Source organism: Saimiri boliviensis, chromosome 1 (assembly GCF_048565385.1).
Source record: "Saimiri boliviensis isolate mSaiBol1 chromosome 1, mSaiBol1.pri, whole genome shotgun sequence".
NCBI classification, from domain to species: domain Eukaryota; kingdom Metazoa; phylum Chordata; class Mammalia; order Primates; family Cebidae; genus Saimiri; species Saimiri boliviensis.
The window spans coordinates 241,336,940-241,353,671 of NC_133449.1; the positions used below are offsets into that span (position 1 = coordinate 241,336,940).

A 16,732-nucleotide genomic window follows, 5' to 3' on the forward strand; every position below is an offset into this window, starting at 1 on the left:
GATAATCAGTAATTCAGAGTACCTTGCTTCATCTTATTTAGAAAACAAAGAATGCCAATTATTTTTAAGGAAAATAATTAAGTTCATAAAGAAAAGAGTGAAAAACTCATGTCCAATTACCTTTTCTAACTTTTTGGCCTCAATATGTCGAAGTACCTGTTCTCTCCAATCATGAGGAACTTTACTTTTTCCTGGAGGATCTAATAAAGAATGCTCAGAACCAACCCTCGCATTTGGTCTCTTTGAAGGACTAGTCCGTGAATAATTGAAATCACTAACTGACATAGTTCTCTCTGGTATTTCATTAACAGAGGGTCGAGCACTCTGAGGCCTTGATGCATTCGGACCATCAATGCTGTATGTTCGTGCAGAAAGAGGTCTCTGTGATCCTGGCATCATTGGAGGAGTTCTTCCCACTGAGTGGAACTCTCTGTATGATAAATAATCTCCTTCAGGAATCTGGGCCCGCCTTGTAGGACCTGGATCACCAAGATTTACAGAGGCTGTGGAGGACACACTACTTTGTCGCTGAATTGTACTTCGAGTTACTGCAGGAATGAGTCGGTCATTTGGTGAGATGGCCCACATTTCCCCATGTCTCGCTGAGCCAAGTCTCTGATGTAAATGGTATGCAGTATTAGCTCGCACATTGTTATGATTAGAGAAATTCATATTGGCAGAATGTTTAGCATAACTTTGATTTTCTGTGCTCTCTGATCTAGGAAGGCGCTGAGGCGGAAAACTGGCATGATCTATTTGGGGATTTTGTTTGGAGTGCCACAAAGTGTCTTTGACTGCAGCATTGCTACTGTATTGGATATTATACTGTGGAGGACCATATATTTGAGGTGTAGATTGTGGGCCAACTGTGGGGCCTCTTATTATATTTGGCTCTTCGGCATTATGATTTGAATCAAACTTGAAAATTGCTTTTGTTCCTGAAATTAAATCAGAAGATGAAGAAGAACCGGTAAATACCTGCAATGGTTGATCACACAACAATGTGGCAGACTTGCTCCTGACTATATTTTTTCCATCGACAGCAGATGTGATTTTAACTGTTGTATTTGGCTGCTGAGGTCCATTATCACTAAGAATGTCATAGATTTTTAGCCCTCCAATTTCCATATTAGTTATGCTATGAGATTTCACAACAGATCCAACTGGACCACTTTTCTGAGGGGAGAGATCTTCAGTGCTTTTGGAAATACCTAAGTCAACAGAACAATCAGTGTCAAGTCGTTCAGTCCTATTAGGAGACTGTGAAGTTTCCTCAGAGTGTCCATTTACCTTATTTACGGATTCCAGATTAGGATACTTATTTCCATTTTCCAAGTGCTGAGTTTCCTCTTTAGAATTAATGCTTAAAAAGTCTGTTCCAAGCATGATATCCTGTGTTTTTGATCTTTCCATGATCTCTGGTTGAAATGTATCATTAGTTATAAGCTTATTAAGATTCATATTGATGTGATCTAATTTGTGAGTGTCATCAGCTGTGGCTGTTGAATCAACACTTTTCTCAATTAGAACTAATTGCTCTTCAATATTCAAATCATATTCAGGTAAGTTAAAATCTTTTTTATCATGAGCTTTGAACTCTTCCTCTGTTGAATTGTTTAAAATATCTCCATTTTGTAAAAGGCTGTTAAAATTTTCATCTTCTTGCCTAAAATAAAGATAATTTTATGAAAAACATAATAAAGCCAAGTTTTCTTAGTAACAGGGAACATTAATAAATAGTTAAATTGTATAGGTAGAAAAGTTGATAAAAGGCATTTACTATCATGTAATTTAAAAATATTATCTTAATATAGCTTTATATTCAGTTAGAGACAAGTAATACAATTAGAATTCATAGATAATACCAAAATTAATTTTCATCAATACACTCAGTCACAAAATAATTTAAAGGACTTAACTATGAACAAAAATGGAATTATTAATCTTTGCTACATCTTTTCATGAATGTGCAAAAAATGAAATGCTTGATGGAGGGCAGATATATGGAGAGAAAACTAGTAACATGAATAGTGGAGTCATGAGCATAGGATAATTTTACAGTTAATTTTGAAGCTTTACATTATTAACCAAATTAACCATAGTTAACTAAGTACATAGTTGTTATCACATTCAAATATATAGGTAAGAAAACTGTACAAAGCAAAGAAGTGAATAATTGTCCAAAGTTTTACATAAAATATGTAAAAGGCATAAAAAGAAAAATGAAGTCTAATCACTCTTCTAAGTAGCTAGCTGTATTTGGCAAATACTTCTAAATATGTCATTCCAAAATTATAGAAAATATTTTATTTTTACCTGGTGGTATTGAACATATTTGTGCCCTCTTGTATACATATTCAAGTTATGTTTCCACAAAAATTCCCTAATACTGGTTTTCCCATTATAAAAAAGATAACTTTCATTACCAGAAATACAGCACAAAAAGGTGTTGCTGTACTTCTTGCTTAGGCTTTATTTCATTATATTAAAAGCAGAATTTAGAAAATACACTTTCTCAACGATAAATAAATAGAATTTTATTATTCAACAAATTAATATTATAACATCTAGGAGGTTATAAAAATTAGTATTTTAAACAGTAGCTCATAGCCTCACATTCAAATAGAAAAAAAATGACTGATTGTGATTATACAATATCTGAACTCATCTTAGGGCATAAAATTCATCTCACTTTTCCAAAAACACACATTAATAAACAAATTTTACTTAAATACGTCTGAAATTTAAGAACAACTATAAATAATTGTTAAAATTTTCCATACATCTAACTTTTGGTTTAGTAGTAACGCCAATCTCTCTTTTTTTGAGACAGGGTCTCATTCTGTCACCCAGGCTGGAGTGCAGTGGCCTGATCATGGCTCGCTGCAGCCTAAACATCTCAGGCCCAAATTATCCTCCCACCTCGGCTTCCTGAGTAGTTGGTACTACAGGCACATGCCAACATACCTGCTTAATTTTTTTTATAGATTCATAGTTTCACCATTTGCCTAAGCTGGTCTTGAACTCCTGAACGCAAGCAATCTACCCACCTTAGCCTCCCAAAGTGCTGGGATTACAGGTGTTCCACCACATCGAGCCAACCCCAATTTTTTTTTTTTTTTTTTTTTTGAGACAAGGTCTAATTCTGTCACCCAGGCTGGAATGTGGTGGTATGATCAGGGCTCATGGCAACTTCCACCCCCCACCTCAGCCTCCCAGGTAACTGGTTCTACAGGCATGTACCACAATACATGGCTAACTTTTGTATTTTTTTTTGGTAGAGACTGGGTTTCACCATGTTGCCCCGGCTGGTCTCGAACTCCTGGGCTCAAGCCATCCTGTTTCAGCCTCCCAAAGTGCCAGGATTACAGGCTTGAGCCACTGCATCTAGCCCAGCCAACTCTCATCTTTCTAACAAGCAGAGTTTAGCTGATAGGATAACACTGTGGTAGAATGGCAGGGCCTTACTCTGATAACCAAATTTTTTCTTTTTTTCTTTTTTCTTTTCAAACCCATAGCCAACATTACAGACAACCAACTTTCTCAAAAGCCTAAACAATAAAATGTGTTTTAGACTTCAGCTAAATTCCAGGCTACTCAAATTAACATTTATCTGTGAGTGTGTCCTACAGAATTAAGACTAAGTCAAATATACAACACCAGTCAAGAGTATTTGAACCTCTTTTTTTTTTTTTGAGATGGAGTTTCACTCTTATTACCCAGGCTGGAGTGCAATGGCGTGATCTCGACTCACCACAACCTCCGCCTCCTGAGTTTAAGCAATTCTCCTGCCTCAGCCTCCTGAGTAGCTGGGACTACAGGTGTGTACCACCATGCCCTGCTAATTTTTGTATTTTTAGTAAAGATGGGGTTTCACCATGTTGACCAGGATGGTCTTGATCTCTCGACCTCATGATTCACCTGCCTTGGCCTCTTAAAGTGCTGGGATTATAGGCATGAACCACCGTGCCTGGCTGAGTATTTGAACCTTCTAATGACAGCCCTCCAAAATGATTCTGCATTTCTAACTATAAAAATACTCCTTTCAACTTAAATTACCTCAACTATGCTGTTTATGTTGCCATATCTAAAAATTATATAAATATTCAACTTTTTAATCAAGAGACTGAGAATCTAGTCTATCCTTCCCATTTAAAAATCTAATTTAGAATGGAAATATATAAAAACTAAATAGAAAATCAGCAATAAAAATGGGAAAGAAAACATATTACTGGAACCACTTCTATAATATTTATTTATGAAATCCTTTATGTTTATGTATTTGTTACCTGCCTTACCACTTCTATTTATTGTACAAATGAAAAATCATAAAAGATGCTCACATACCTGATTTTGGAATTCATATCAATATGAGTTTGTTTCACTGGAGAGCAGAGTGAGGTGTCTTGACTACTATCAGTATTAAGAGAAACTGAATCAGACATCCGAGACGGAGAAGAACAATTGCTATTATTCTGATTGCTATTGTGTGTAACTTCATCCGATAAAGAATCTGTTTCCTTTGTATCATCTGAAACAAAACAAATTTAAGATCAATGATAAATTAGCCAAGAATTTTGTGAAATGCTTTTCAGTGATGACAAATGGCAATTATACTGTCCTGGTTCTGTATGAGGTAATAAATTATATTTATAAGATGATCAGAGGCACCCTGAAAAGTCAATCCTAATACAAAGATTAAAGAATTTTTAAATGGCGATATCATTTTTTAAAAGTAACCAATGTTGGAGTTACTAAGAATTTGATTTAGTTACTGACAAGGTGATATTACGTACTGTTTTCTAAGGTCAGTTCGTTTCAGTAAGTATACTTTTCACCCATTTACAATTTTAAAAACTGATAATAAAAACATAGATTATAACCTTGGTAAACTTATCTGGGTAAGAAATTATTTTATACATATAAGGAATTTTTTGCCATCTACTCTGATAATAATAAGCTGTCAATCCACAAACACACAATCACTTAACAATCAAGGGATTTTCAAAGGTCAGATCTTTCATTTCTTAATGTTTTTAATAAAACATTTCATAGACTTGTTATGAATGGTAAACTCTCAATATGTGAGGCGGTTGTGTGTACAGCAATTATATGAACAGTGACAGAAGTGTTCATATTCTGTAATAGACAGGTAGTATAAAAAGTAGTATTTTTTCAAAGTAGTGCTAAAAAGGTTGTTTTTAACTAACTCAATTCTAGCCAAATCATGGAAACAGTGTATACAGACATATCCATAGAAGATTATATGAATTATGGATATCTTTGATGTTCTGAGACCTTAGGAGCAGAGATCAAGTAGTTTGGATTGTATTTACAGTTGACAGTAGCAAATGGGACTCTGTAACTTTGATCTCAAGGTATTCAGGTTTTGGGTTCTTAACTTTTAAAATATCATTAAAATAGATGGTTAAGTTCTTTCTTAGATACACTCCTTTTCCTCCTCCTTATCATGGGGGCTACTGTGACAACTAGAAAATAACACGTAAAATATTCAGCATAGTACCTAAGCAATTAGTGCTCAACCAATTTATCATTACTACAAGTATTATGAACCCGAGCTATCTAAGCACCACCTTGATAATAAGCATCACTGATGTCTTAAGACAAAAGGCTAAACATTTGAGGAAGATGATGTAAAGATACTCAGGTGCTGGAGGGGAGGGGTGAGGGAATGGACAGATACCCTTCAAGATCCATTTTATCTCTAAGAGTCTGAGATTCTCTTATATGAAAAATGGCTGTCAGAGGTTGGATAGAGTGTAAAAAAATGTTTTGCAACAGAATGAAAATAACGAGCACCTACATCAGGTACTATGCTGAAAGATACATTATTTAGCCCATTTGATGCAAACTCCTTCATTAGCCTCATTGTATGTCAAATCAGATATGTACACATGGATAAAACTGAGTGACTCAAGGATCACACAGCAGGTAAGTGGCAGAAATGAAGTTACAATCTAGGCTTATCTATCTGTGAAGTCCATGCCTTTATAAGTAAATATGCATGAGGGAAAAGAAAAGACTATCAAAGCCTTTCTCTAAAAATGTGAGGAAAGGAAACAACCTTTCAGAAAGCCATGTCTAAAAATTTGTTTCTAAAATGTTTCAAATAACATAGTATTAAATGAAATTTATTCCAAAAGAATTATAAATTTTATTCAGGCAATTTCTCTTCTTGGTACTTTCCTTCAACATCTAACCTTTTTTGTTATTACTAAGTGCTACGACTTTTGGCTGGTTAATAGAGGTTTCAATTAATGGTGGTCGCATCTCTGCCATTTTCATCTCTTCATCAGAAGAAAGTTCTTCAGATTCCTAGTCAAAAGGGGAGGGAAGGAGATCAAAAATTAAATTTTTGTTTCTTCAAATAAATATTAAGTCATAAGACTTTTAAAGGGATAACAAATATTACAAACACATATTAAACCTTTTCAAAATATGGTCATAAAACATAACTAGTCCTTCCAAGCCTGTTTGTACTCTTGGCACCTCTATCCTGTTCATGGCATCATTACCCTAATCAAGCATTAGGATATTGTTTTCTCTATTGCCTTCTTTATACTGAGATATTCATGTGATGCCTCTAGAACATTAAGTGCAAACTTCTTAGCTTGGCTTTCAAGAGCCTTCGTAATCAGAGCCCAATCTACTCTACTGATCTTATTTCATAATATTGCCTCTGTCTTATTCAGTAAGATAAAATATTATTTTCCGTATGTTCCACATGCCATTCTTTGGCTCTCATCATTCCTTCTCCATTTCATTCCATTCTCCTGTATCTGTGAATTAAAATCTTTCAAAACACAGTTCAAATGCCCCCGTCTCCTTAAAGCAGCCATAAATCTTCTAAATTTCTGTAACACTTAGTACTTTTCTTACACACTCAGCACAGTTTATCCTTAATTGTATTTATTTGCATTCATTTAAATCCCTAAATTCACTTACTCATTCTGTCACCATACCTTCAAACACAGTGCCTTACACATAGAAATTACACTAAATGAGGCATACGTTGTGATAAACCTAATAATTTTTTGACAGCTTTTGCTACATTAGCTTCAGTGCATACCATAGTGTATTGAGTGACATTAACCATCATTTTTTAAAAAAAATTATTCCTATTGTAAATGACAGCTCATAGGATAACCAGGAACAGTTATAGCTGGTGTGCTTTGAATGCATTTTGAATTTTTAAGGATAAAGATGTATTTACTTAAAATAGCCAACTGGAGCTAGTATATACTATAGTGAACAACACAGCTATAAATCAGAACCACTTCAGATATTCATATTAAAAAGTTACAGCTTCACCATTTTACATTACCACCAGCAGTATATGAAAGGAATATAAAATGGTGCAATCATTTTTCATTTATGAAAATATATATCCACACAAAAACCTGTACATAAATATTCATTGCAGCCCTACTCATTACAGCCAAAAAGTGGAAGTAACGCAAATGTATATTAATTGAAGAATGCATAAACAAAGTATGGATACATACAATGCAGTATTATTTGGTCATAAAAATGGACACTGTATTGATGTAAGCTATAACACAGATAAACTTGAACACATTATGCTAACTGAAACAAACCAGGCACAAAAGACCACATATTATATGATTCCACTTATATGAAATGTCAAAAACAGTCAAATTTATAGAGCCATATAAAGTATGTTTTTGGTTGCCTAAGGATGAAGGGGATAAAGAATAAGGAGTAACAGTTAAGGAGTACAGGATTTCTTTCTGGGTTGAGAAACATGTTGTAAAAGTGATTGTAATAATGGCTGCACAATTTACTAAATATACTGAAAGCCACTGAATTGAATACTTTAAATGAGTAATTTGTATGATACGTGAGTTATATCTTGATAAAGCTGTTTTTTTTTAAAAAGTTCTTGCTTTTATTGATCCACTAGAGAAACCACATCAAAGTCTCAGATATTCAACCAAAAAAACCCTTCACATTCAATGATAAATGCATAAATCAGTTAAATAATTAGATATTAGTCTTTTCAAGTTACAGAAATAAAAGCAATTATGTATTTTACAGTAGACTAGACCATCCATATATAATTTGCATAAACATCTGAATACAAAGGGCATAATAATTGTAAGTTTAAAGTGATAAATGTGATATTTTTGCAGATATAAAATTTCTCGATGACAAATGCATTAACATAATGCATTTTCTATAATCAATATCAGGTTTTTAACAACAATAAAATACAAATTGAAAGTTCTTATACTTACTCCAGAATAATCATAATATCATACCTCAAAAACATCATCATGGTTAACAATATGCTTCAAGTTCTCAGAGGCTTTCATATTCGCAGTCACTGGTAAACTCCCAGGACTAATCTCAGCTTCAGGTTCACTGATCTTCTGTATAGAGTTCCCTATCATACACTTTTCTCTTTCATCAACTTCGCTTTTTACTGTAGTTGTACTTTCTGAGGTCTAAGTAAAAGATAAAGAGTTCATATTCTTTAATTTTTATATTTTTGAAGTTCAGATAAAAATTTGTAAGCAATCTGCCAACTTCCAATTCTGTACAAATCTCAAACAAGAAAACTTTAAACATAGAAACCTGAGGCACTAACAGATAAAATGCTCATTTTGGGAGCACATGGTCCCCAAAGATCCATGAGCCACATTAAAATGTAAAACTCAGCCAAGGTTACTTTCCTCTTAGAAGCTGCAAGGCTTCTAAGTGTGGACAACTGAGTTACTTAGCTCAGCACACTTAACTCCAGATGGTTAAAACTGTTTTCTGTTCATTGTGGACTGTATAGTAACTCCAATGACATGGTAAAACTTTTGTTTCTGTGATATAGTATGTGTGTGTGGGGCGAAGTCCTAGAGGTATATACCATTCAGGGATTTGTGAAAGTTTCTGAAATATCCCAAAGAAATGCCAAATGTCTATTACTGCAATTACATTTAAAAAGAGAATGGGATAAAATGGCCAAATATTACTGGGGGAAAAAATTTCATAACAATGATTTTTCTGACATTCATTATCTTCTTTGTTCAATTTTTTCAAAGGCTACGCTGACACTACCCTGCCAACTGGACATTCTATAGCCAGAGAGTGGTAATCACAGTAATCAGAGAGTTAACTGCTTATTATGGTTTCCCAGTTCAGGTAGCTGAGAACAAACCATAAATTTGTTAAGTTCAGTCATGTGGCACTTAACGGTGACACATTCTGAGAAATCTGTTGGGTGACTTTTTTCATTCTGTGAACATCATGGAGTTTACTTACATAAACCCACAGGTTATGGCTTACTACATATGTAGCCTGCATGATACAGCCCAGGCATCCCCAGACTTTTTACACAGGGGGCCAGTTTACTGTCCCTCAGACTGCTGGAGGGCCGCCACACACTGTGCTCCTCTCACTGACCACCAATGAAAGAGGTGCCCCTTCCTGAAGTGTGGCGTGGGGCCAGATAAATGGCCTCAGGGGGCCGCATGCGGCCTGCGGGCCATAGTTTGGGGATGCCTGATATAGCCTATGGCCTTTAGGCTACAAACCTGTATAACATGTTACTATACCAAACAGTGCAGGCAATTCTAACGTAATAAAAAGTTATTTGTGTATGCAAAGGTATCTGAATATAGAAACGTTGTGTTATGATGCCATTAGACTATAGGATTTTTTTTTAGCTCCATTATACTTTTCTTCTGTTTTTGAAACAGGGTCTCACTCTGTGCCCATGCTGGAGCGGTTTGACGTGATCATAGCTCACTGCAGTCTTGAACTCCTAGGTCAAGGGAGCCTCCCACCTCAAGTCTTCCAAGAAGCTAGGACTATAAGCCCATGCCCAGCTAATTTTTTTTTTTTTTTTAAGATGGAGTTTCGCTCTTGTTACCCAGGCTGGAGTGCAATGGCACAATCTTGGCTCACTGCAACCTCCACCTCCTGGGTTCGAGCAATTCTCCTGCCTCAGCCTCCCGAGTAGCTGGGACTAAAGGCTGCGCCACCATGCCCAGCTAATTTTTTATTTTTAGTAGAGATGGGGTTTCACCGTGTTGACCAGGATGGTCTCGATCTCTCGACCTCATAATCCACCCGCCTTGGCCTCCCAAAGTGCTGGGATTGCAGGCGTGAGCCACTGTGCCCGGCCAAATGTTTAAATTTTTTGTAGAGACAGGTTGTCCCGCTATGTTGTCCAGCCTGGTCTTGAACTCCTGGCCTCCAGTGACTTTCCTGCCTAAGCCTCCCAGGTAGCTAGGACAACAGGCACACAGCACCAAGCCCAGCTAATTTTTTTTTAACTTTTTTGTAGAAACAGTCTCGCCATGTTCCCCAGGCTGGTCTCAAACTCCTGGGTATAACTGACAGTCCCATGTCGGCCTCCCAAAGTACTGAGATTACAGTTGTAAGTCACCATGGCCAGCCATCTCCCTTATATTCTCTAGTCGAAATGGGGTTTCACCATGTTGGTTAGGCTGGTCTCAAACTCCTGACCTCAAGTGATCTGCTCACCTCGGTCTCCCAAAATGCTGGGATTACAGGCGTGAGCAACTGCGCCCACCCTCTTATACTCTTATGGGACCACCATCATATGTATGTGAGTGTGTCAACCAAATTATCATTCTGCGGTACACGATTCCACATTTACAGTACATAAAAAGGGTCACTATATCAACTGTCATTTTAAAAGAACTTGAAATAGGCTTTAGTTAATCTGTTTAAATTTTCTAACCTTCACACCTCCATCATTATTTATATCTTGTTGATCTTCATGTGATTTCACATCTTTTCCAGAGTCTTCACTGGTCTCTTCATCTTTTAATCTATGTACAATGGTTTGAACAGTTTTGACCATATTCTTAAGCTCATCTGGGTATGGTGTTGGGTATCTTTTTAAATTTCCTTCCTAGAGAAACAAAATAAGTGAAATATGAAGTACGAATATTTCTACTGTCAATCTCAAACAAAATTTAATCTATAATCCATCTGAATTACATTAGACATCAAGCCTCACAGGGATAACTGTGAAGACAAATGATAGGCTTTGAGGCCATTTTAGGCTTGATAAAAATATGGTTTTATAACAAAATAATAAGACTTCACAGTAAATTTCAATGTTTTAAAAGTTTCATCGGACTCAAATATTTCTATCTAGAGATATATAGTATGAATATTGCCAAAAATTGTGTCACTTAGCTTTGAAACAGATACATATTTTTCAGCTAGATATTAATCTATGCACAGATAAAATTGGGAGATTCACATATTTATGTCTCACATGCCAAGAGCCATATTCTTCCAAGGTCAACCTGTCGTATTCTGAGATTCAGCTAGTATGTGTAAGGGGCAAATAATTACATTCGTTAAGTAACTCAAAAATATATATTTACTATTCATATCACTGTGACATGTTTTCAATTCCATAAAGAAACAAAAGGTTCATAAGAAAAGAGTTCTTTATTGCTAGGATTTATATAAGTAATTCACTAAAGAAAGGGAAAGGGGAGAAAATAATCATTACAAATATGATAGAGGGGGAGTCAACTAAACTGAAGTTAAACATAAGGGGCACTAATTTGAAATAAAGTCTTGATTAATTTCTCTAGCCTATAATAATGTTTTCCTCTTATATTTATATATACTATAAAATTTACCTTTAAATCATATAGTTTTATATTTTTCCCACATTCTTTCATGTGTGAAATATTTGAAAGCAAAAACACTTCAAGTGCCTTGAGGACAAGGAATAAATCAATAGTTTTTTATATCCCCAAACATCATAGTATATATAGTACCAACTTAAATATCAACAGACTTGTTTCGAATTTGAAAGAATATAAAACAGACTCACCCTGGGAGGTGCCTCCCTTTCGTCTTTGTCTTCATCACATTCAAATGCAACTTGAGCCCGCTGTTTCCTCTGTTCCTCCCACAATGAAGGGTTAAAACTTTCATTATCTGATATAAACATAACTAGAGAAAAGTAAGGAACAAACAAAAACCTCTATATTTTACTGTCATTATGGAAATCTATCCCTTGCTCATAATTTCTGTATGAGTTATGTTCATTAGTTAAGAGCAGTCAATGCGAGAAATTTGAAATCCTAATGAGTAGACTGTGATTTTTTATAATGTGAATGTAAGATTTTTTTACAGTGTCAGACACATATCCTTTCTTCCCTGAAGGTGATTCATCTTGTTTTCTTACCAGAAGCATTTCTGAAGAGAATCTACCCATGAAAACACCACAGACATATGGCATATGGTTTTGTGCAGTGCTCTAAAAGGTGCTATGGTTGAAATGCCATTTCATCACTGCATTAAACATTATGTGGATTATATACTAAGTAAATTCTTATAATATATTTTCTATATCAAAATGTAAAGAAAATGGAAATTTTAAGGTAAACTCAACACTTACATATTCTATCAGATATACAAGGTGAACATCCCTATACCAAAAATAAAAAATGAAAAAACTCTAATGAGCACTTCCTTTGAGCATTGTATCAGCATTCTAAAAGGACTGGATTTTGCTTTGAATTTGGGGTTTTGGGATTACAGATACTCAACTAATATGAATTCTGCAAATATTCCAAAATCCAAAAAAACTCAAAACCTGAAACATTTATGGTCTCAAGCATTTTGGATAAGAGATACTCAACCTGTAATATTAAAAGTAAAGATTTAACAACTCTCAGTTGTTTGTTATTGTTAGGCAACTAAAAAAATACATAAGGCTTAAAAATTAATTCATTCAACTATTATGTATCAGTCCATAGAAGTCTTACAATATAAAATAAAATCACAACTTTTTTGTCCATTAAAAGAAAATTACTATCCCCTACTCATAACAGAGAGATTTCAAGTAACCACAATAAGCTTTAAAAAACCGTAGAAACTCCTGGAGTATCCAAATATGGTCAATTTGAACTATTTCTGCAAAAATAAAAAAATACAAAAACTTCTAGTTATCATTTTTATTAAGCCTTTATTTAGGGCTTAACTTTAAAATCTCATATCTAAACTAAGGATGCCATGAAACCCAATCTTAGCAAAGGGAATGAAATTTTTTTATTTAGGCTTTTGTTTTCATTACTCGAAGATTTTTTTCCTTATAATTGCTTAACATGTACTCAATGGAGTAGTGTATTTGTTTTTGTTCAAAACAAATGTGGAATGTGATTCAAATTCCTATTGACGTACTTTTGTGGTATCATTGGAAAGGCAAGGACAGCTCAGCAGTTTCCGACAAAGTCTATTTTTGAATTCACATAATTCCCTCTACTCTCTCCCTTACTTCAGGTAGTAATTTCAATCACCAGCTTGGCCCAGAGATTCCAATGACTGTTAGTTTATGTCTAAAGACATTTTACACCAGAATTTTTTCAGAACCCTCAAGTAACTTACTTTTACCATGCCTCTCATTCATGTCAACTTCTGGTCACTTATAATTTTCTACTCTTTAGTACAAATCTCACATCTTTGAAGATTCAGGACATCAGGTAATATCACTTTATAGCCATTGTAGAGGCTACTCAAACTGCTTACCCAGGTATGGACTGAGGACTCTAATATTTGGCTACACATGCTAATCTCCTGAATGATGCCAATGTGGGATGATAAATGCACCACCCCAAGACCCTAACTTTGTAATTCCTTGATGACCTCAATCCCAATGTCCAAATGCACATCGGTCAAATGATTCACAACCACAGTCATACTCAGGACTTTGGCTTCCATAAAACTTTTCCACCTCTTTGATCATTACACCTGTTCTTACAAATCACTCAATTCCTTATTGTTGCTGGTAAACTTTCAGTTCCTTAACTACCTTTCTTTAGCTCCTTGTAAAATCATTCTAGGTTATACCTCCTTCTCTATTAAGCTTAGATTTTATGATACATTAATCACTACCACTTCCCTGAAATGCCCTTACTCCAGCTTCCAGAGGAAAATTTCTTTCACTTCACTGTAAAAGAAATGCAATAAAACCCCTCAGACTCATATTTCCACTAATATCCTGCTTTCTTAGATATGAATGTATTGTTATATGAAAACATACTTCCCTTTCCCTCTGATTAAGACTGATTCCTCTATCTAGGCCCAAGATCTCACCCCTACTCTCGCACATTTATTCATCACTATCTACCTTTAGATTCTTTCCTTCTTTTTTTTTTAAATCTTTCCACCTTTAGAGTCTTCAAAGTAAGAATATTGGTCTTTACTTAGCTCTAGCACAATACCTGTCACAAAGGTGGGATGAAAAATGAGTGTGAACAGTGTGTACTTCTTTCAAACTGTTATAAAACCCAAACCCAGTAAGATACTATTTTTTGATTCATCTATTTCTTAGAGGCATTGGGATAAATAAAAAACCCTTTCTTATAGTTGAAAGAAAATTCATTCCCCTTGTTTAATGCTCTGCTTATAGTATCCATGAAATACTTTAAGCGACACATGAACTCTAAGAGGACCCAGAATATCATAATTGATCCTGTATTTCAAACTTTTCTATTAGAAATTCTTCTATTCTAAAACAAATCTCAAAATCAAAACTTAGTAGTCGTAAGATTTTGCTACTTCTATTCTTCTTATCAAAACTAAATGTTTTATCTGAATTGTGATCTCCTTTTAAAATAAAAAGAAAGGGAATAAATTACAATGATAGAATAGAAAAAAGTGGCAAGGTAAATTTCAATCATTAAAGTAGAAAACAGTATGACAAGAGATCAAGGCATGAACATACCTATGATTCAAGACAGTTTAGAGGCAGAATGAGTAAACGTTTTCTATAAAAGGTCAGATAAATAATTTAAGCTTTGTGAGAGACAACCAATCACAAAAGCATCTATTTTGAAGGATTATTGTAAAGATGAGACGTTATGGATATCTAAAGTGCGTAGCATTGTGTCTGACTCAAATTGGCTATTATTCTTACATTGCTATAGCAGGTTTAGCTTTGAAATACTGAAATGGAATAAAAACACAACTGACTTGTATTCCAGAACTAGTTCTAAACTATTAGAAAACTCTTTACCTTCTATAGGATAACTATTTCTTGTTCTCTGCTTGAAGAAATAAAAGACTTGCTTTGGTAAGTTATTATTTCATGGGTATACCTAATGACTTTTATTTAGATGTACCAAAACTTATTCAGCTTCCTAATCAAATGAGAAGATTTGTGAGATATCAAATGTAAAAAGCTTCATTTATGGGGAGGTTCTATAGTTAAAGCTTTGAGAATAGGTTTACAAATAACCTCTCTTCCATGTATTTAAATTCACCCATAACCTCCAAATTTAGCAGTATGGTAAAATATGAAAGTATGTTTCCATAAAAAAATACAGTATACTTAATATTAAGCTGTCAATATGATTACTGTTTTATGTAAACAATAATTTCATGAATTAGAAATTAAGAAGTTAAAAATAGAGGTGCAAACTCTGCTTATGTTGATACTGTATTTCAAACTTTACTATTAGAAAAGTAAGCAGTACCATGTGGGGCATTACAGCAAATACTCGAATGCATCAATAGCTAAGTTTTTTTGTCTTATTCCCTGACTGAGGTCTCAATTTCCTACTGTTCTTTGTTTCTGATGATGATTTTTGGAAAATAGGAAGGTAGGCATCCTCTAAATAACGTTATAGTCAGCTGTGCGATATACTCAGATAACTGTTCTTTTTACATAAAAGGACAGAATAGTAGCATAAATATCCCTTATCTGAAATGCTTGGGACCAGAGTATTTTGCAGTGAATAATGTGGCTGTGCTCCAAAGGAACTATCATCATCATTTTAAGATAAGCAAACTGAAGTTCAAAAACTTATTTGACTTGCCCATGGTATAGTTTATAAATTAAGACTGATGATTGATTTACATTTTTTCTTCAGTGTTTCCATGTGCTAAGAATTAATTTACAAATAATTTCAAATCACAGAGATTTTTACTGTCAGAAAGAAGATACATAAAAACTAGTTACTTTAAGTATAACACAATACACACACACACACATACGCACAGTACAACATGTATTAGAAACAATTTGCTCCTTAGTTTAAAAGGTCATCATAATCTATTAAAAACATCTGTGCCCAGTAGAAAAAAGTATATTCTGCTTTGTCGGGCAAAATAAAGAAAAGAATTTAGGAACAGCATTTATACTCAGAGTTCTACAGATTATCCTGATTCAGTGTGTAGATTTAAGTGTAGTATTAAGTTCACAAGTGAAGAAAATATTTCCTGCTTTAAGAATTCTAATCACATAATACTTATGTATTTCTAGCATTTAGCTAAATGTTTTTAAGTTATCAATTTTAACACTGTGATTTAATTTAAAGGAATCATTTAAGGAAGCATATGCTACACTTATACCTCTAAATTCAACTGTCTATACACCTGAAATAGTGCCCTATTTTCGCATTACTTTGAAATAAACTTTTTAAATCAATTCTCTAAAGTCCCATCAAACTAGTAAAAGTCTTTGAGATTTAAAATTCACTTCACACCTTTTAAATTAGTATTTGTTTTTAAAAAATAAACAGATTCTGAAATTCCTACCATCCTCAGTCCTTGGCTGTTGAGGGAACATGTAGTTAGTAAGCACCATTTTCTGGGTCTCTGAATCAGTTTCTTTTTGAAGAGGTATCAGGGGTTTGGACTAGAGAAAGAAAATAAATATTTAATTTTCATTAACCCTAAAGCAAACACATATTCA

The 16,732-nt window shown here is 34.3% G+C and overlaps 1 protein-coding gene across 6 annotated transcripts in view; it reads right to left on the minus strand.

The window, feature by feature from the left end:
* ERBIN (erbb2 interacting protein) overlaps positions 1-16,732 on the minus strand; it is a 141,343-nt gene that overhangs the window by 19,074 nt on the left and 105,537 nt on the right. For all 6 annotated transcript variants that reach the window (XM_074385336.1, XM_039467565.2, XM_039467551.2 and 3 more), the window contains 7 exons: positions 16,576-16,675; positions 11,864-11,985; positions 10,745-10,918; positions 8,304-8,489; positions 6,222-6,336; positions 4,348-4,531; positions 121-1,666 (listed from right to left, as the gene is read on the minus strand). In XM_074385336.1, coding sequence (XP_074241437.1) covers positions 121-1,666; positions 4,348-4,531; positions 6,222-6,336; positions 8,304-8,489; positions 10,745-10,918; positions 11,864-11,985; positions 16,576-16,675 — 2,427 coding nt within the window. The remainder of the gene's footprint in view (positions 1-120; positions 1,667-4,347; positions 4,532-6,221; positions 6,337-8,303; positions 8,490-10,744; positions 10,919-11,863; positions 11,986-16,575; positions 16,676-16,732) is intronic.